Source organism: Lactuca virosa, chromosome 7, assembly GCF_052849685.1.
Source record: "Lactuca virosa cultivar CGN04683 chromosome 7, Lactuca_virosa_CGN04683_v6, whole genome shotgun sequence".
Lineage (NCBI taxonomy): Eukaryota > Viridiplantae > Streptophyta > Magnoliopsida > Asterales > Asteraceae > Lactuca > Lactuca virosa.
In genome coordinates, this window is record NC_136432.1 from 242,578,191 (window position 1) to 242,600,231 (window position 22,041).

A 22,041-nucleotide genomic window follows, 5' to 3' on the forward strand; every position below is an offset into this window, starting at 1 on the left:
AGTTGTAGAGCAGTTGTTCTGGAAGACATTTAAAGCATATAATACGTCTGATTTTATGCATGTTTTAACAACTTACAACATAAGGTGAATGGGAATGATCGTGATTGGCTTGACAATATTCCCATTGCAAACTAGGTACGAGCTTTTTTCCCTAAAGTACGTTTCAATGTTAAATTCATTGACATTCCCGATGTTGTCAATTGGATAAGAACAAACAGACATGAGTTTCCAATAACAACAATCATTGAAATGGTCCATGACTCGATGCAAGCAGTGTATGTTCAACGTGCTGCATTCGGAGGTAATTATAAGTTATGACATCACTCAAATGGTAAAATGATATGTTATTATACATTATGACATCATAATTTCTGTTTTATCATTCAGTTCATTTCACAAGGGATTTTCATGGTCTTCTAACCCCTTATGCATTAAAGGTGCTTCATAAAAGATTTATCCACTCCGATGGTTGTAGGATTAGGCATATTGTTGGCGACACATATGAAGTGAGTAAGTATTCAACCACCGAAACCGTGCAATTAGACTGTGGTATTTGTAGTTGCTGTAAATGGCAAAAATATCGTATACCTTGTGAGCATGCTATAGCTTCACTACAAAGGCTTGAAATTGTAGAAATCCAACAAATGGTAAATTTAAAGGTAACTACCGCGGTGTATCGAAATGGTTTTCAAACTGAGACGGCCAATCCTATTCCAACCCTTAGACATTGGGAAATACCAGTTGAAAGTGTTGTCGTCTTACCACCACGACAATTCACTTGAACTGTAATGTATGGATCACAACGAATATTAGTTTGTATTCAGTTCTATGTAAACCTTACTTTTGGTCCGTTGGCGTTGTTTAGTTTTTAATAAATAATGTTTACCTTTTAATTAATAATTGTATTCCCATAATTGTAATGTATGGATGACAACGACTTGACACACAGCTAAGCGAACTGACAAACAGCTCTGTGGACTGACAAACAGCTCTGCGGACTGTCAAACAGCTCTGCGGACTGACAAACACCTTGGTAAATAGTTACAAATTATTTTGAAATTTAATATGAGTTCATCTTCAAATTTGTATATTTGCTCGTGCAACGAACTTGATTGTTTCTATTGTGATCCAATCGACCCTTTTCTTGCCCCATCACCAAACATAATAGAGTCGTATATGTCTGATGATACTTTGCAACAATTACAATGGGCTGAAGAACAACAAAGAAAAGATAAAGAGTCATCTCGGGCTCTCACTGAACGTCGTGACCTCATTGCGGCAGAGTGCAAAGAGGTTAAGGAAAGGATGCAGATTAATAAAAAAATCAAAGATCATGAGGAATGGATAAAAAAGACTAAGATGACTATCAAATTGACTGAAAAATGGCTTGCTGTGAAGGATGCAGAAATGATAGATCTTGGGCGGCAAAAGGACCGTTTTGAAGATAAAATAAGAATTAGGGGAAACTATATAACAATGGAGAAAGAAAAGTATCCATTGCATTTCCGTTAAGTTAATTACTGTTGTTGTACGTTTATTATGTGTTTTTTTTTTTGTTCTATGTATTATCTTCGAGCTTTAGTTATTATTCTACTACTAATGATGCACTAATATGATCATAATATTACCCATAATCTTTAAAGTAACCACACCATTTCAAAGTACACAATCAACGTCTTCCAAAACATAACATAATTAATTATAAATACAACATCAATCATTCAAATCAAATGTTGAACAATAGTCTTCTCTTTGCGTCCCTTGCGTCCTGCGCGTCTCTTGTGCCCCTTGTGTCCCTTTCCCTTTCCCTTTTGTGTTACTACCTGATGATGCGTTAGTTTTTATAGCCTTATTTTGCTTCATTGGGACCAATGTCGGACAAGTCACTGCATTATGTGTTGTACTATCACATCTACTACACCTTCTTACTATAGGTTCCTCACCTTGTGACGGGATACAATTTCTGTTTTTCGGTCTACCAGCTTGACGTGTATCCATTATCGGGGGTTTAACAACCATCATCTCAGCAGGAATCTCCCAATCACACGGTTCTGGAAGGGGGTAAACTGCCTCCTCATACGTACTTCGGTACGTTTCCATTTTGTAAGCATCTATGGCCAGATGTCCAAAGTTTGTTTTTTTTTTCAAGTGCTTTAAGACCATTATGACATGACCACAAGGCAACCCAATTCTTTCCCAATATTTGCATGTACAAGTCTCTTGCCTCATATCAACTATGCCACCATGTTTGAAATCATGCACTTGATATATTGCATCTGAAACACCAGAAACGGACCATCCTGTCATACGCTCTTCATTTTTCCTAACTACTTTTTCAGCCCGCTCCGTTAGCACTATTAAACGTTTCCATGTAAAGAACATATATATAATCAACTTATTATTCGACATAATTAAAGTCCAAATTAAAGTCATACCTCCATCGATGTGACGCTTGTTACACCATTCCTGTGAAAGACGACGGAAGAACTCAAGAAGGGGTACTATAGGCATCTTCCTTGCATCTACAGATAAAGCATTCATGGACTCCGCACTGTTCGAGGTCATGTAATCGTACTGTTTCGACGGGGAATATGCTCTAGTCCATTTAGCACGTGGAATTTCACTTAGATACGCCACTACTTGCGGCCTAGTAGTACTAAATCTATACCACAAATCTTCAAAAACATTTCTTTTGTAAGCTCTCACAAGCCTCCAAAACAACACTTTTGTTTTATCATTTTTCCAAAACCTGTGTACTATGTTTCCTAGTAGATGAAAAGCACATACGCCATGATGAGCATGTGGGAAAACATTTTCAATACTAACCCGAATTGCATCGGCCCTATCAGTTACAAACGTTAAATCTTGACAATCACCAACGCATTCATTCAACTTTTCAAGAAACCATGTCCAAGTAAGACCACTCTCTTTTTTGCATATTCCGTGCGCAAGGGACACTATCTGGTTGTTCCCATCCATAGCGACTGCATGCAATATGGTTCCCTTAAAATCACCCTTCAAATGGGCACCATCCATAATTAAAACTTTACGACAAAAACGTTTGAACGCTCGTATCTGCAATATATTAAAATGGAACACATAAACACTCTAAATTTTTTTTTACAAATAATTATATATTAAATAATAAGTTTTTTGTATTTACCGTGCTCCCACTGGCATAAAAACAACACTCGAAACAATCTTCTGAATCTGTTTGTATATAGGCAACTGTACCAGGATTATGCCTCTTCAAATTGTGAAAATAAATAGGAAGTTTGGAAAAACATTTTTAGAGGATCCCAACAACAGTTTCATAGCATATTGTTTTGCATGCCAAGCTTGTTTGTAATTTACATTGATTTCCAGCAAAGCATTCAAATCCCTTGATATTTCATTAGGCCTCCAAACCTTGGAACAAGTTTTTCCCATAATCTCAAATACCCATGACTTTTTTATTTGCGTGCTTATGATTTGGGTGTATCTGTAATGATGAACATGTGTGCACATTGTTGAAAGTCCTGATTTCAAATTCATTAGTGGGATCAATGTGTTTTGCATATAAACGCCAAGTACAGTTCTCAATTTCACAATATACCTCATAACGGTTTTTGTTAGAATGTTTTGTCTTAAACTGAAACTTTTCTCTGGTTGCTTTAAGACTCAAAGCAAATATTAGTTGTTGTTTGTTATCATACGTTTGACGAACAAACATATCATCATTTGGACTTAAACTGTGAAATGGTCTAGGTTCAACAATAGGATCGGGACAATCAGGTATGGGAGGCATACCGTAAAATATGTCTGAAGCTTTTTTCTGTGTGTGAACTCATCTTCTGACCAGCCTTGATTTGACTCTTCATCGTCTGACAAAGTTTTGTCACGCAATCTTCCAAACTCATATAAATCTTCTTATTCCACTGTATTCACCGTCACAGTTTCTTCTTGTGGACACTCTTCAATATTATCAGATACAATGTTTTCAACATTGTATGGTACAATCTTGTCAACAGCTTCTGTCTGTTCGACCCTTCCCTCAAACACCTCCAAATATAAATGCATAATCTCCTTCGTTTCAGAAATTACATTTCTAAGTTGATGAACATCTGCTTCGTCTACAATATTCATAACATACCCATGAACCGGGTGTTGAAATGACAATGATATATTACTATTGAACGCATTAGCTTTACTTTTGACCAAATCAAACAATATTCGACGGTCAAAATTTGGCGGAAGCAGTAAACCTAAGTTGGACAACTTTGGTCTAATGTAGGTGTTAATCTCATTACTGATCTGCCAAAAACCCCCCGTACATAAAATAACAAAACTCATATTTTCTTTGAAAAAAAATTTCTAGCACTAAAACCGATCTAATATTGCAAATGGATCTAAAAAAATGAAAAAAAATCTTTTATATCACAAAAAACCGTCGCTAAAAGCCTTGAAACCACCCATTTCGCGGAGACTTTAAGGCCTCCGCGGAGCACCGCGTCATCTCCTCTGCGGAGGCTTTAATCAACATCCAAACCAATCCCTCCGCGGAGGACTTAATGTCTCAGCGGAGATATCTATGCGGACCAATATTACATTCATAAAAAAGTACATAATTTAACCTCTCCACGGAGGATTCATGGTTCCGCGGAGGTCCGCAGAGGGTCCTCCGCGGAACGCATTTCTATATCCAGAATTTTCATTTTTCATGTCTAAATTTTGAAATTACCCCCTGTTTTTTTACTATAGCCGATATTTTCCCTTTATTACTACTCATTGTTTTAGATGGAAGATTTGTAAATTAAAACACTAGAAATAAGCCGAAATCAAAAGACAAAGAAAAGTATACACGAATGCATTTTGATGAAATGATAACAACCAAAGTCAACCATTTAAATTACTTGATATCAATGTATATACATGTATTTTGCATTTACCAAAAAAAAACTCACGTCTTAAATCTAAAAAACATAGAAAACCATTACATATTATGAAAATAATAACATGTCAAGTTCCAAAAGACATTCATAAATATACTTGTTCTTCTTGCACCTACTCGTTTTTCTTGCACCTTCACTACTTCATCTTGCTCAATTTTATATAAAAAAAAGTCAAATAATGTTAGTATTAAAAGGAAAAGATATTCAATTTACAATCATTAAAATAATCAACGATATACAATTACCTTTGTTAATTTGTTGATTTTCTTCCCAATCTGTTTCATAAACGATTGTGTCACTTATGCTACCTCGAATCCAATCTTGTGTACAAATTAAACTTTCAACAATCTTAGGAGTCAAAGAACTCCTAAACGGATCCAAAACCCTCCCACTAGTGCTAAAAACAGATTCCGAAGCCACGGTTGAGACGGGAATAGCGAACACATCTCTTGGCGTCAATGATAGAATTGGGAATCTTGGACTATTCACTTTCCACCAATCTAGAATACTAAACATTTCTGAGTCGTCTTCAACACTTTCTTGCAAATACTTTTCTAACTCCTCAATTGATTCAACTATGTTCCTATTCATCTTTTCTCTTGGTTTATTTCTCCATGAGGGATTAGGTGCCATAAAATCCGGGTTTTGGCGTTTCCCTAGTATCGAAGATGAAGTGGTAGACTCGGAAATACTTGAAGTAGAACTTGGAGAATGAATTCTAATATAATCATTATATAATTCATACATAGAATCAATGATATTTTTCTTTTTGGCCTCCACCCCCTTTTCTCCATAACGATCCTCAAGTAGTTAACCAAATACTTTACTTTGTTCCTCAGATCAAGAATCAAAGCAAAGTAGAGCAATAAATTCATTTTTCTATGTCGCGAAAATACTTATCAAACTTTATTTTCATGGCCAATGCAATATCATAAAGACTAGAATCGGAAATAGCATCATCCAAGAGCATACGAATGGAATATATATCTTCAATGCACGTGTTTGAAGTCACATAAAGTGTCCCAGAAATCCTCAAAGTAACAGCATGAAAATGTTTTAAAAAATGACATACATTCCTAACCCTTTCCCAATCGCTTGATGAAGGTATCAACAAACCTGCCTTTTCAGTTTCGTACTGAAAATCAAATTCCTCAAAGATCATATCTCTCAAAAGTTTTTTCGTAAGCTTGGGTAATTTCCAACATATGGTAAGAAGATTTCCATCTTGTTGGCGCATCTCTCTTCAAGTGTTTTGTTATACCGGGATTAGCAACCTTAGCAAACTTGGTAAACTTATGAATTCTAGAAGGCGGTTGCCTAATCCATTTAACCGCCCATCGAACTATCTCAACCGCCTTATCAACTTTTTTATGCCATCTTGCGCCACTAAATTTAAAATGTGGGCAACACATCGAATGTGCATCCATTTCCCATTTAGAAGACACTTGTTAGAGTTCTGAAAACTTCTTTTTTCAAGAAGTCAATTGCCAAATCATTCGCACTTGCAATGTCAACAGAAATTGTGAAAACATTTTCTATTTCCCACTTCATTAAACATTTCTCAACCATTTTTCCAATATCAACCCCACGGTGACTCTCTTGAGAAGAAAAACACAACACTTTTTTTTCAATTTCCATTCGTTATCAATAAAGTGGGCGGTGAGACACATATAACATGATTGTTGTTTAGAAGTCCACGTATTTGTGGTCAAACATATTCTACCAACGTTTTTTTTAATAAAGTTATGAATTTTTTCTTTTTCATCTATAAAAAATTGGTAGACATCCGTTGTGCTTGTACTTCTACATGGAACTTTAAACAATGGTTGAGTAACACTATTGTAATACCTAAAGCCTGCACCTTCTACAAAGCTAAATGGAAGTTCGTCAACTACTAACATGTGGGATAGAGCCTTACGACTGTCATTTTGATCAAATTTCTAAATTGACAATTTGTTTTCATCACTATATTGGAAAGCTAGTTGTGTTTGCCCACCACTAAGTTTAGCCAAGTAAGCTTTATATTTAGATAAATGATAACCTAGATTTTTGGTCCCATAACCACCTGATTGACACTTGTATTTCCCACCACCACAATGCTTACATTTGCATCTTTGCACATCATTTTCGTCCTTATACCTTTCAAATTCTTTCCAAACTTTTGATCTTTGGTTGAATTCTTTAGGCTTTTTCACATTTCTTGTGGAACTTGATCATTGGTTGGGTTTTCAACTTCAATCTTCTCATCTTCCACTTCAATATATTCATCTGTTTTTGACATCTAAAACAGAAAAAAATGTTAAAAAACATAAAAATCAAGAAAAAAAGAAAAAGGAAAAAAAAATATGATCAGCAGTGTGTTTATCATAAAACATATGTGCAAAATACAAAGTTTTTAAACTACACATTATAAACAATAGTTTATTGTCTAAATCGGTATAAGATCATAATAAAAAGTTACACAATTTGACTAAGATCATTTAACCTATTATCTATCCAACTTACCAGTTTAAGATAATAAAAACTTCAATAGAAAACAAAATTATTACATGTCTAAAGATGAATAAATTTGAAAAGAGTAAGCAATAAGTGGTCATTATTCACTATTATTACATTACCCAAAAAAAAAAGAAACAAAGTATAAAGCAAAACATGTAAAAGGAAACAAAAAAAATCTTACAAAGTATCCACCTACTTTAGTCACAAAACATGTGGAAAATATAAAGTTTTTAAACTACACATTATAAACAATAGTTTATTGTCTAAATCGATATAATGATAAATGTATGTGGTCATTTTATTTATTGTGCCAAATCCAGATAAACAAATCAATTGTCATTTTCACAACTACTCTATGGCTACAAAGACTTAACAAATCAATTGTCATTTTCACAACTACTCTATGGCTACAAAGACTTGTTAACGTATATTCAGAATATATCTACTTTCCTTGTATATGTATTGTAATTAGCCTTTTCCTAAGTCAACTTCACTATTTAGTCTATATACTTTAGTTTAGATCTCATTGTAACAAACCTACAAATATACAATTCGATCTTTTATATCAAAAGCTTTCATGGTATCAGAGCCCATGGCTCTCTTGGAAAACTAACCTCGCCGGAACCCTAGTATTTCTTGTACTGACTTCGTCGGAGACACTCAGACCACCAGACCACCTGAATCTGCCCTGCTGTCGCTGCTCCCTTCACCAGACACCCCATTGTCTTAATCGTTGCTTAAATCTTCCTTCCCATCAAACTCAAGTCCCATTATCGCTGGTACTTTCCTCTGAATCACCACCAGTCACCACCGCATCAAAAAGAAAAAAGGCCGCCCCTCTTCTCAACAGGAAAATAAATCTCTCGTTTGAAGCTTTATCTATCCTTGTTTCAAGGTTTCTTTTATTTGAGACTTTGTTTGGATACTACACTATTCCTTGGAGTTCTCGTTTACCCATAAGACCTTAACCAGGTTCCATTTTTTGGCATTAAATACTTATTAATACCCTTTGGTATTACCAGTCATATTTCCCCTGTGGTATAATTTTCTTACTTTCTCCATGTCAACCACTGGAATCACATCACGACCCATTATTACCGTTTTCAGTGGTACAAATTATGTTTCTTGGTCTCGTCAAATGACAAGCTACTTTCAATCCAAAAAATTATGGCGTGTTGTAACTGGATCATTATCTCGTCCAGTAATCAAAGAAAAAGAAGACAAATATGCATTTGATCTACGTGAAGAAGATTGGTTGTGCAAGAACTGTGAAATCATTACAGTCATATGTAACTCGTGCACCATTGAAATCACTCAACAGTTTGGATTGTATACCATAGGAAAAGAGATCTGGGATTTTTTGGCCAAACGATATACCACCACAGATCTTGCACATCAATATCAGTTGCTTCGAACTGTCCTTAGCAAACGCCAACAACCTAATCAGTCGATAAGTGCATTTGTATCTGAGATGCAAAGTTATTGGGATCAACTCACATTGGCTGCACCTACCACTAAATGTCACGAAGATGCAATCATAGCCGTGAATCACCAAAAGCATCTTCAACTTATGATTTTGCTAATGGAACTTCAAGATCGTTTTGAACTTGTAAGAGCATCTCTCTTGCACCGTTCTCCTCTCCCTACCTTGGAAGCAGGAATAACTGAACTGATTTCAGAAGAAACAAGAATTGGGGCACCGACTTCTCCATCTGACGAGGTTATGGTTGTCTCTGGTTATAAAGGCAACAAGAAGTCTTCTGTTTTCACACCGCGCAACAACAATACAAATAGGAACTCTAGTGAATGCAATTATTGTCACCTCAAAGGCCACCAGTTTCTCGATTTCCCTCACAGAATTTGCAAATTTTGTGAAAAGAAGAACTCGAAACACTATGGTTCAGACTGCATGCAAAACCCGAATCGCAACAAAAGCTTTTCAGGCTCTACTTCACATTCAGACTCCTCTCCAAATCCATCGATGGTGGTACCAGGGGCTACTTCAGTTACTCCAGATGATGTTATTTCCCTCATGAAGCAAGTTATGTGTGGTTCATCGCATTCCATGGCTACATCCCAAGGTAAATCATGGTTATTCGACTCTGGATGTTGTAATCACATGACACCAGACACCGACATATTTGCTACAAAATCATCGAGTAAACCCTTATCTCATGTTACAACAGCTAATGGTACACAAGTACCTGTTCAACATAATGGTTCTGTTTGTACTTCCCATCTATTCTTACCAGACACCCTATGCATTCCTAAGCTTTCTATTAGCCTTATTTCTATTGCTCAGTTATGTGACATGGGCCTTAATGTCAATTTTACTCCATCTGATTGTTGTGTGCAGGATCCAAGGACGAAGCAGATCTTTGGGATCGGCCGTAGGACGGGACGGGTGTACGAGCTTGTCTACCTTCGCATACCCAAATCTTTTACCCCCACTTCTCTCTCAACCTTACCTTCAACGAATTTGCTTGATATTTGTCATTCTAGATTAGGTCATATTTCTTATGATAGACTCATATTACTTATTTCTTCTGGTATTTTTCAAAACCAAAACTTTACATTGTTTACCTTGCCAACTAGGCAAACACCATGTTTTACCTTTTTATCCAAATGAAATGAAATCAGTTCCACCTTTTGACTTAACTCATTCTGACATATGGGGTCCCGCACCTATCCCAACTATGGGGGGAGCATGTTGCTTTGTGACATTCATCGATGATCACATTCAATTTACATGGATATACCTAATGAAACAAAGATCAGAGTTGCCCTAAATTTACATCACTTTTGCTCGTATGATTCAAACTCAGTTCACCAAACCAATCAAAATTCTCAGAACAGACAATGCCATGGAATACAAAGAATCATCCTTGCTAAATTTTCTTCACCAACAAGGCACTGTCTCACAATATTCTTGTCCTAGCACGTCTTAACAAAATGGACGTGCTGAGAGAAAACATCGGCATATTCTAGATACCATTCGCACCCTTCTCATATCCTCTCAATGCCCTGAACGCTTTTGGGTTGAAGCTGAACTCTCTGCAGTGTATACCATTAACCGCCACCCCACCCCAATTCTAGAGAACAACTCACCATACTTCATACTTCATGGTACACTTCATGCCTATGACCTCCTTAAGGTGTGGGGGTGTGCCTGTTTCGTTCTCCTTCAACCTCATGAACATACCAAACTTCAAACTTGCTCACGACTCTGTTGTTTCTTAGGTTATAGCCTTGAACATAAAGGTTATCGGTGTTGGGATCCTATATCCAATAGACTTCGAATCTCTCGCCATGTTGTGTTTTTGGAACACACTATGTTCTCTACCCTTTCCAAATTTCGACAACCTACATATCCGACTCATCCCCTCTTCATTGATGCATCCATTCCCCTCACCCACGAGTCAGTAATTTCAAATCCTTCCCCTACTCACCCTTACTCTCCTACCTCATTTGGTCCTGATCACCTTGAACAAACCGATATACATGAACCTATTTTGAGCTCTCCTTCATACGACACACCCACTCCCCCTACATCACCTACAGCTGTTCCGCTCTCTACGGATGTTCCTGATACATCTGATTCCTCCAAAGATCCTGCTCTCAATGTGTCACCAGAAGTTACTGAACATCGCCGCTCCACACAAGTAAGGAATGTTCCTTCTCACCTTCGTGATTATCAATGTTATAATATATTGTTCTCCACTCATACATCGTCCTCTTACAAAGAGACTTCCACAAATCCTCTTTGGCAACAAGTTATGAATGAGGAAATGCAGGCTTTAGATCGGGCCCAAACATGGGACATTGTTCCTCTTCCTCCCAACAAAGCTATAATTGGTTCCAAATGGGTATTCAAAGTCAAGACTAAATCTGATGGGTCTTTGGATAGATACAAAGTTAGACTCGTTGCTAAAGGTTTTAATCAGGAATATGACATTGATTATGAAGAGACTTTTGCACCCATTGCTCGCATTACCTCTATTCGAACTCTTCTTGCTATTGCTATTTTCCGGAAATGGAAACTCTTTCAGATGGATGTTAAGAATGCATTTCTTAATGGAAATTTATCTAAAGAAGTTTATATGAAACCCCCTCCTGGGGTACCACATCCTCCACATCATGTTTGCAAACTACGTAAGGCTCTCTATGGTCTAAAACAAGCACCTAGAGCATGGTTTGAAAAATTCAGTGTTATTGTTTGCTCGTTGGAAATATGTCTAGTCCCTATGATTCAGGTCTTTTCACCGAGACCACCGATACATGTATCATCATCTTGCTTTTATATGTTGATGATATGATCATTACTGGGAGTGACTTACAGGTTATCATTCAACTCAAGGAATCTCTTCAGCAACACTTTGAAATGAAAGACTTGGGCATACTTCATTACTTTCTAGGGCTCGAAGTTCTTTCTCAGGACCAAGGAATCTATTTGAGTCAAGCCAAATATGCATCTGACCTACTTTCTCGAGCTGGCCTTACCGATAGCAAGACTGCCTCAACACCTCTTGAACCAAACCTCTATCTAACTCCAAACGATGGTGCACCTCTACCTGACCCTACCTTATATTGCCAGTTAGTGGGATCCTTGGTCTACCTGACTGTCACTCGTCCGAACATTACTTATGCAGTTCATGTTGTTAGTCAATTCATGTCATCTCCGCGCATCACTCACTATGCTGCCGTTCTAAGAATTCTTCGATACATAAAAGGGTCAATGTTTCGTGGCTTACATTTTTCATCAACATCATCCTTAGAGATTCGTGGGTACTTGGATGTAGATTGGGATGGAGATGTTACTGATCATCGCTCTACAACGGGTTATTGTTTCTTCCTTGGTTCCTCCCTTATCTCCTGGCGCAGTAAGAAACAATCTCTGACATCTCGCTCCTCTACTGAATCTGAATATCGTGCTCTTGCTGACACCACCCAATCATCCCCTACAGTTCTTTGGTGCGACAACCACAGTGCCATTCAAATAACTCATAATGATGTCTTTCATGAACGTACCAAACACATAGAGATTGATTGTCATTTTGTTCGCCAACACTGTAACGACCGGATTTCCAGGGACATGATTGTGTATGTTAATCTTGAGATTTGAGGAGGGACTCGACGAGTTGAGGGACCAACTCGCCGAGTCGAGTCGAGATTGTCGCGTGGATTTAATGAGCCGACTCGACGAGTCCAAGGATGGACTCGCCGAGTAGGTGTTGGGCAGAGAAAACCCTAAGTTCCGGGGTTGGAGCCTATTTAAAGGAACTTATGACCTTGGGTGGACCTCATATCTCCTGTGAGAAACCCTAAATCGCCATTGGAGCCAAGGAAGAGTTCTTGTGATGAAATCAAGTAATTTTGGTGTGGTTTTCAAATGAAGTGAAGGGATTCAGCTTGAAGGACCAAAGGAGGTTGTTATTCTGAGACATCTAAGCAAGGATCTCCATTTTGAGGTAGTATTTCGCCCCTTTCCTTCTATTTTTGTGTAAATCCTTGAATCTAGGGGTTTCTTTACCCTTCCTTGGATAGTTTATGATGCATATGAGGTCCCATTGTGGAGAAAGTCTTAGATCCGGACCTTAAGAGGTCCAGAGAGTCCCAATCATTCGGCTTTATACTGTTTCCTTTGAGATATGAGCCTAGGTTGCCATTTTAGAAGCTATTTCACCGAAAGAAGCCTTATGTGTGCTGCATTAGTGTAAAGATTGGACCTTTATGTGATTATTGAGCATTGGGAAGTCAGATCTATAGGTTCGAGAAACAGATCTGACCTTAGAAGGTCTTTTGAGTGTTGCCATGGTGGAAACTCGTCGTGTCCATAAGGGGACTCGACGAGTCGAGTCGGGTTGCCCCGCGATTCGTGACCCGTGGTAACCCGTCGAGTGAAGGGTTAACTCGACGAGCCGTGAGAGGCCATAGGAGGATTCAAGGGACACGCTTGGACTCGCCGAGTCACCCATGTGCACTCGACAAGTCTGGTCAAAGTTTGACCGTTGACTAGAGTTGACTTCAGTTGACCTTGGGGTTTTGGTCAAGCTGATTCAAGAGAGGTCAGAGAAGGGTAGAATGGTATTCCACCCATTATTAGGGATGAGAACATGAGAGGATTTTTATTAGAGATGTTATCATTTTGATAGGAGGAGGCTAGGTCAGGTTATCGAGCACGAGAGGGTATCCGACATCATGCGAGGTGAGTCTTCTCACTATACTTTACCTTGAGTGGTAATAGAGTTATGTGACAGAGTATCTTATATGCTATGTATGTGATGTGTTGCACTGTATTATTTCTATGTGATTTATGATGTGTGTATTCCAGAGTTTACAGAGTTAGGACCGGAAGGTCCACAGAGTTAGGACCAGAGGGTCCACAGAGTTAGGGCCAGGGGGCCCACAGAGTTATAGCCTCGAGTGGTTAATATGTGTTATATGTGGTATTCTGGGGAACTCACTAAGCTTTATGCTTACCGTGTTATGTGTTATGTGTTTCAGGATTTTCTCAGGATCGCGGGGCGGCACCGGCTTGATTGTACACACCAGAGAAAGAGTTATATTTTGAGGATCCTGTATTATTAAGGGAGTTGTGCTTGTAATTTGAATAAACAAGATTTCTTTACAATATGTTATGAAAAGTATGCGATTTTAAAATGAAAAATCTGTTTGAAAAATTACGGTGTTATAAGTTGGTATCAGAACCTTGGTTTGAGGGATTCGGATGCGCCTTTGGGGCAAATCTGGACTCAAACTGAGGATTTGAGAAAAAAATTCAAAGAAATGATTTTTCTAAAGCGAGCAAGAGTTTCTAGAAGAATACGAGTTGGAACAGTGTGTACAATCAGCCAGAGCCCGAACGGTGATTTCCCAAAATACCCTTACGTTGTATTATGAGATATTTATGAGATATGCTATGAGATATTATGCATTCTAGAGATAGGCTAGGTATTTCATATGTTAGGTCTAGAGTGGCCTGATTTGTGATGCCTTAGCCTAGGAGTTACTGTTATCTGTGATGTGTTGAGTAAGAGTATTCAGCGGAAATCCCCTAGAGAGGGATTTGAGTAGAGGAGTAATCTAGGAGAGATACCTAGATAAGCATTTCAGGAGTCTACTGAGGGAGTAGTCAGATGCCCGCGTGGGGTATAGTTGCTTGAGTTCGGTGGTATCCTTTGAGTATGAGGAGAGCAAGTGGGTAATGACCTAGAGTGGTTTTGCATGTTGGTAAAGATTATTCGATGCCCGAATGCTGCTTGCTTCGTGCTTTTTGGAACTCTTGATGATGAGAGTCAGCTACTAAGTGAATATGATGATATTCAGGAGGTAGATGGCTGGCATCATAAGGAGTTCTTCAGCAGCTGATGGCGGAGAAGTATGAGAACCTAGGAAGAGCCTAGGAAAGGGTGACCCTAGTCAGATGAGTACGCTGACAGAGTAGGATATTTCGCAGAGGAGCGAACACGCATGACGGGGTTGGTGATTGAGAAGGTCAAGAAGCTACTTAGGAACTCGGGAATGGTCCGTGTGGAAAGTATGGGTAGATGTGGCAGGTAGTATGGGCCCGTACTACTGAAAGCAGAGGACCCATACTCGATACAGGGAACATTCCGGAGGTTTTAAGCAGCAGATCGAGAGGTGATTTCATGGTTCGTGTACCATGATTTGTGGCAGATCGAGAGGTGATTCCATGGTTCATGTACCATGATTTGTAGCAGACCGAGAGGTGATTCCATGGTTCGAGTACCATGATTTGTAGCAGATCGAGAGGTGATGTCATGGTTCGAGTACCATGATTCGTAGCGGATTGAGAAGAGATAACATGGTTCGGGTACCATGATTCATAGCAGATCGAGAGGTGGCCACATGGTTCGAGTACCATGACCCGTGGCAGTTAGTGTTATTGGTTCTACCAGTTATTCCGTGGTGATTGGTTAGACCGAGATCAGAGGTGAAAGAGTATGGGGCTAGAGGGCCATGATGAACGAGTTTTAGTGAAGCATCCCTTAAAATGGAAATCGAGTTAGCTCCGAGGGATTGTTGGTGAGATGCCAATTGGAGTCGCAAGAATCAAGAATGAGTAGAGATGGCGGTTATGGAGGATTACGGCATGAGTTGAGCAATCAGCCGATGGTGGAGATGTCATTTTCTGTGACCTGAGCGGTGTTATTTTTGTTCCTGTGGGGAACATGAGAGGTATTAAGATTTTCGGTTTCCAAGATTGGGGGTGAGCCCTGTGGGGTAGCTTTGGTTACGATCTTTCATCAGAGTATTTAGGCAGTATGTCTGCCGAGAGGTAATGTTAGGGCATGAGCAGGTTGTCAGCAGGGACAGAGATGATTAAGGACAAGGATACACCCTATTTGAGCTTAGTAGGGCATGTATTAGCTGCAGCGACAGACGATCAAGAAGAGAATATTGGGGCGGTGGCTCTTATTGTCTATGATGAGTATCGAGTGTGGTAATGAGGACTCCACTCTTATTACAACCCACGTGATGGAACGTTGGTTGAAGAGTCGAGGATGAGGAATATGATAGTTCGTTATTTTCAGACTGAGAGTCAGGGCTACGACTGGACAATTGAGATGTCCGGTAGTGGGATGGTACGAGATTCTGAAAGACTAAAGGTAGTCATGATGAGAAGTTTCTGAGGATTTCATCGAAGATTCGGGGTATTTGGAATTGCTTGACCTCCATCGGGGAGATCATCGAGCATTGTGTATCACCTTCCAAGAGTAGGTGCGATGTGATTGGTAAAAACAGTCTGTGGGATAGATTGTTAGCGAATCAATTGGTGATGGTTCGAACCCTGAGTGGGGGAGAACCGGGTACTTTTGAGGAGATAAGAGATTTGTTCAAGAGCGGTTAGAGAACTGGATAGAGAGGCCTACGGTACGGATTCCTGAGACCAGGGTTATTGGTGGTCAATGAGAGGTGCAGAGTGAGATAGTGCATGTGGTACGTGTTTGAGAAATGATGAGTGTCTCCACGGCAAGTGGCCGTTGGTCGGAGACCTTATGGTGGTTAGGAATCCTTCAAGGGTAAAATGGTGAATTCGAGGTGGTTGGCTTGTGAGGTTAGTTCGGCGGTTGAGAATTTCTTGTTCAGAGTATGGGCTATTATATGCAGTATGGGAAGGGAAGAAGTTGATTGGGCAACCAACTTCAGGGTCGTTATGAGTATTCTTGCATGAGTGTTGAGCAATAGAGAAGGAAGTTTCGGATTGCCAACTCGTGTTCTGAGTCGTTGGCAATTTCTCCGTGTTTTAAATTGGGAGATGAAGTATTCCGGGGTTACAAGTTGCACGAGAGAAAGACCGGTTGCGAGGTTCCAAGGAAGCAATACGGTATCTGAGTATGATGCCATGAGTATGAGATCAGTGGTAGAGTCAAGACACTGCGAGGCGTTGTGATGATATTCTGGGGTATCCGAGTTTAATGTCCTAAAATCTCGGATTATTTTGAGTTTGAGTTTGAGATGACGAGTGGTGTATCAAGTGTCTATGGTTCCGGTGGGGGCCCTTCAACTAATTGGCATCAAATGGATTTATTTGAGAATGCGAATCGCAGCGAGAAAAAGAGGTTTTGTCACGACGGTGGTCGTCCGAAGTAGTGATGCTTAGCCCGGATGGGTGTGTGTGTGTACCTATCTATGTTGGGCTGCAGAGCATGAGTTAATGATCGCAATATGGTGTCAGCCTGAGGATGAGATTGTGAAGTGGTAAGAGTAAGTGCGGTAAGATTGCGGGGAGCTGCAGTTTCTATGAGTCAGCGAGAGGGTGTTGTGATACTGCGGGGAGCCGTAGTACTCACTAGTCGGCGAGAGGGTGTTGTGATACTGCGGGGAGCCGTAGTACTCACTATTCAGTGAGAGGTTGTTGTGAGACTGCGGGGAGTCGTAGTACTCACTAGCCAGCGAGAGGGTGTTGTAATATTGCGGGGAGCCGTAGTACTCACTATTCAGTGAGAGGTTGTTGGAAGACTGCGGGGAGCCGTAGTACTCACTAGTCAGCGAGAGGGTGTTGTGATACTGCAGGGAGCCGTAGTACTCACTAGTCAGCGAGAGGGTGTTGTGATATTGCGGGGAGCCGTAGTACTCACTAGTCAGTGAGAGGGTGTTGTGATAGTGCGGGGAGCCGTAGTACTCACTAGTCAGCGAGGGGGTGTTGTGATACTGCGGGGAGCCGTAGTACCCACTAGTCAGTAAGAGGGTGTCACGGTGCAGCAGGGAGCCGCGTTATTTGTTGATCATAGCATGACGCAGGAGTGTTCTTAGGCTTGAGTAGCCTTATTTGGGTTGAGTATTCGGGAGCCTGGGGGCCAGATCAGGAAAGAGACTGGGGTCTCCATATTTGTCGGGAGTCGTTATATTCTGAAATGAGTAATGGTTGTCGCAACCAAAGGGAAGTGGATAAGTGGGGAACGCATCGGTTGCGGGTCATGAGTCATGAGTTGAGTGGTTCGTTGGGATGAGTGATTCCAACTCTGTGCCGGACCAGACTCTCGAGTTGAGTTCGATCCTAGTGGTGTATTGAGTAGGCAAAATGAGATTCCGGATTCAAATATGAATTCCTTTGGAAGGGGGTATTGGTTCCATCTGGTGTCTTAGACCTGAGTGGGTCAATTCGTTGGTATGAGAAAACCGCGAAACGCATGGAACTAATGAGCAGTAGACGGCAGAGGTCGAGAGTGAGTCGAATTCCGTATTCGCTTGAGGTGAAGCGAACTTCGTGACTTGTGTGTCACACAGGGCTGAGATAGTTGCATTGACAAGGAAGTCAGTGAGGCGTCTTGGTACACGCAATGGGTAACCTTTGGAGGTTCAATTGTTGGATCGGGAGATGACCTGGTGCTCAGTCTTGAAAAGGATATTGAGAAGGGAGCCGAGGTTTATGTTTGTCAGATGTCGGGGGACGCTTCTTAACAAGAATAGGCATTGTTCGTGTTTGAGGACAGGGTGTTGAGGGTTCGTTGTTCAGAAGGGTTGTGATTGCAGTACAGTGGATGAGTCCCTGGTGTGATGTGATCCTTCCACTCCTTGGTTTATGATCTGGATTGTTTATCATGTCTGGGACGAGTGATCGGTAGCCAGTTCTGGGCATTGGCTTGTTTTATCGGTTCCCACTAGAGAATCAGAGGGGCGGCGAGCTATCGGGGTTTGTTATTTGAGGAGCGAATAACGTGGTGACAACTGGAGAGGGCGGTCTGGCTGTGTGTCAGGCTACTAGAGTTCCAGATGCTTGAGAGTCAGAAGGGGTAGCATAGTGGCAGATGGGTCTGTCCTTTTCCAGGGAGGAGTTCCTGTTTGGATTCAGGTGCCCAGAAAGGAAGATAGTTGTGTGGTATGAGACCCTTTCGATGGTGCTGTTTGGTTATTGAATTAGATCTATATGTGGAGGAGGAGCGATTTCGAGGGCGAAATCTGATTCAAGTGGGGGAGAATTGTAACGACCGGATTTCCAGGGACATGATTGTGTATGTTAATCTTGAGATTTGAGGAGGGACTCGACGAGTTGAGGGACCAACTCGCCGAGTCGAGTCGAGATTGCCGCGTGGATTTAATGAGCGGACTCGACAAGTCCAAGGATGGACTCGCCGAGTAGGTGTTGGGCAGAGAAAACCCTAAGTTCCGGGGTTGGAGCCTATTTAAAGGAACTTATGACCTTGGGTGGACCTCATATCTCCTGTGAGAAACCCTAAATCGCCATTGGAGCCAAGGAAGAGTTCTTGTGATGAAATCAAGTAATTTTGGTGTGGTTTTTCAAATGAAGTGAAGGGATTCAGCTTGAAGGACCAAAGGAGGTTGTTATTCTGAGACATCTAAGCAAGGATCTCCATTTTGAGGTAGTATTTCGCCCATTTCCTTCTGTTTTTGTGTAAATCCTTGAATCTAGGGTTTTCTTTACCCTTCCTTGGATAGTTTATGATGCATATGGGGTCCCATTGTGGAGAAAGTCTTAGATCTGGACCTTAAGAGGTCCAGAGAGTCCCAATCATTCGGCTTTATGCTGTTTCCTTTGAGATATGAGCCTAGGTTGCCATTTTAGAAGCTATTTCACCGAAAGAAGCCTTATGTGTGCTGCATGAGCGTAAAGATTGGACCTTTACGTGATTATTGAGCATTGGGAAGTCAGATCTATAGGTTAGAGAAACAGATCTAACCTCAAAAGGTCTTTTGAGTGTTGCCATGGAGGAAACTCGTCGAGTCCATAAGGGGACTCGACGAGTCGAGTCGGGTTGACCCGCGATTCGTGACCCGTGGTAACCCGTCGAGTGAAGGGTTAACTCGACGAGCCGTGAGAGGCCATAGGATGATTCAAGGGACACGCTTCGACTCGCCGAGTCACCTATGTGCACTCGACAAGTCTGGTCAAAGTTTGACCGTTGACTAGAGTTGACTTCAGTTGACCTTGGGGTTTTGGTCAAGCTGATTCAAGAGAGGTTAGAGAAGGGTAGAATGGTCTTCTACCCATTATTAGGGATGAGAACATGAGAGGATTTTTATTAGAGATGTTATCATTTTGATAGGAGGAGGCTAGGTCGGGTTATCGAGCACAAGAGGGTATCCGACATCATGCGAGGTGAGTCTTCTCACTATACTTTACCTTGAGTGGTAATAGAGTTATGTGACAGAGTATCTTATATGCTATGTATGTGATGTGTTGCACTGCATTATTTCTATGTGATTTATGCTGTGTGTATTCCAGAGTTTACAGAGTTAGGACCGGAAGGTCCACAGAGTTAGGACCAGAGGGTCCACAGATTTAGGGCCAGGGGGCCCACAGAGTTATAGCCTCGAGTGGCTAATATGTGTTATATGTGGTATTCTGGGGAACTCACTAAGCTTTGTGCTTACCGTGTTATATGTTATGTGTTTCAGGATTTTCTCAGGATCGCGGGGCGGCACCGGCTTAATTGTACACACCAGAGAAATAGTTATATTTTGAGGATCCTGTATTATTAAGGGAGTTGTGCTTGTAATTTGAATAAACGAGATTTCTATACAATATGTTATGAAAAGTATGCGATTTTAAAATGAAAAATCTGTTTGAAAAATTACGGTGTTATAAGTTGGTATCAGAGCCTTGGTTTGAGGGATTCGGATGCGCCTTCGGGCAAATCTGGACTCAAACTGAGGATTTGAGAAAAAATTTCAAAGAAATGATTTTTCTAAAGCGAGCAAGAGTTTCTAGAAGAATACGAGTTGGAACAGTGTATACAATCAGCCAGAGCCCAAACGGTGATTTCCCAAAATACCCTTACGTTGTATTATGAGATATTTATGAGATATGTTATGAGATATTATGCATTCTAGAGATAGGCTAGGTATTTCATATGTTAGGTCTAGAGTGGCCTGATTTGTGATGCCTTAGCCTAGGAGTTACTGTTATCTGTGATGTGTTGAGTAAGAGTATTCAGCGGAAATCCCCTAGAGAGGGATTTGAGTAGAGGAGTAATCTAGGAGAGATACCTAGATAAGCATTTCAGGAGTCTACTGAGGGAGTAGTCAGATGCCCGCGTGGGGTATAGTTGCTTGAGTTCGGTGGTATCCTTTGAGTATGAGGAGAGCAAGTGGGTAATGACCTAGAGTGGTTTTGCATGTTGGTAAAGATTATTCGATGCCCGAATGCTGCTTGCTTCGTGCTTTGTGGAACTCTTGACGATGAGAGTCAGCTACTAAGTGAATATGACGATATTCAGGAGGTACATGGCTGGCATCATAAGGAGTTCTTTAGCAGCTGATGGCGGAGAAGTGTGAGAACCTAGGAAGAGCCTAGGAAAGGGTAACCCTAGTCAGATGAGTACGCTGACAGAGTAGGATATTTCGCAGAGGAGCGAACACGCATGACGGGGTTGGTGATTAAGAAGGTCGAGAAGCTACTTAGGAACTTGGGGATGGTCCGTGTGGAAAGTATGGGTAGATGTGGCAGGTAGTATGGGCTCGTACTACTGAAAGCAGAGGACCCATACTCGATACAGGGAACATGCCGGAGGTTTTAAGCAGCAGATCGAGATGTGATTTCATGGTTCGTGTACCATGATTTGTGGCAGATCGAGAGGTGATTCCATGGTTCATGTACCATGATTTGTAGCAGACCGAGAGGTGATTCCATGGTTCGAGTACCATGATTTGTAGCAGATCGAGAGGTGATGTCATGGTTCGAGTACCATGATTCGTAGCGGATTGAGAAGAGATAACATGGTTCGGGTACCATGATTCATAGCAGATCGAGAGGTGGCCACATGGTTCGAGTACCGTGACCCGTGGCAGTTAGTGTTATTGGTTCTACCAGTTATTCCGTGGTGATTGGTTAGACCGAGATCAGAGGTGAAAGAGTATGGGGCTAGAGGGCCATGATGAACGAGTTTTAGTGAAGCATCCCTTAAAAGGGAAATCGAGTTAGCTCCGAGGGATTATTGGTGAGATGCCAATTGGAGTCGCAAGAATCAAGAATGAGTAGAGATGGCGGTTATGGAGGATTACGGCATGAGTTGAGCAATCAGCCGATGGTGGAGATGTCATTTTCTGTGACCTGAGCGGTGTTATTTTTGTTCCTGTGGGGAACATGAGAGGTATTAAGATTTTCGGTTTCCAAGATTGGGGGTGA

General features: G+C 40.8%; 2 protein-coding genes and 1 long non-coding RNA gene across 3 annotated transcripts; 2 read left to right on the top strand and 1 right to left on the bottom strand.

The window, feature by feature from the left end:
- Window positions 1–1,713: 1,713 nt before the first annotated feature.
- Window positions 1,714–3,600, bottom strand: LOC145127674 (uncharacterized). The gene is made up of 4 exons (XM_079062826.1): window positions 3,355–3,600; window positions 3,164–3,247; window positions 2,436–3,075; window positions 1,714–2,354 (listed from the first exon to the last, which is right to left on the bottom strand). Exons 1-4 carry the CDS (start codon window positions 3,598–3,600, stop codon window positions 1,714–1,716), a joined length of 1,611 nt encoding a protein of 536 aa, XP_078918952.1.
- Window positions 3,601–8,267: 4,667 nt separating this feature from the next.
- On the top strand, window positions 8,268–11,145 carry LOC145123700 (uncharacterized). Its single transcript, XM_079058914.1, has 2 exons — window positions 8,268–9,511; window positions 9,787–11,145. Exons 1-2 carry the CDS (start codon window positions 8,491–8,493, stop codon window positions 9,822–9,824), a joined length of 1,059 nt encoding a protein of 352 aa, XP_078915040.1. The 5' UTR covers window positions 8,268–8,490; the 3' UTR covers window positions 9,825–11,145.
- Window positions 11,146–12,187: 1,042 nt separating this feature from the next.
- On the top strand, window positions 12,188–14,049 carry LOC145123701 (uncharacterized). The gene is made up of 3 exons (XR_013715246.1): window positions 12,188–12,898; window positions 13,583–13,635; window positions 13,935–14,049. It is a non-coding gene; the product is annotated as an uncharacterized LOC145123701 (long non-coding RNA).
- The last annotated feature ends 7,992 nt before the right edge of the window (window positions 14,050–22,041 follow it).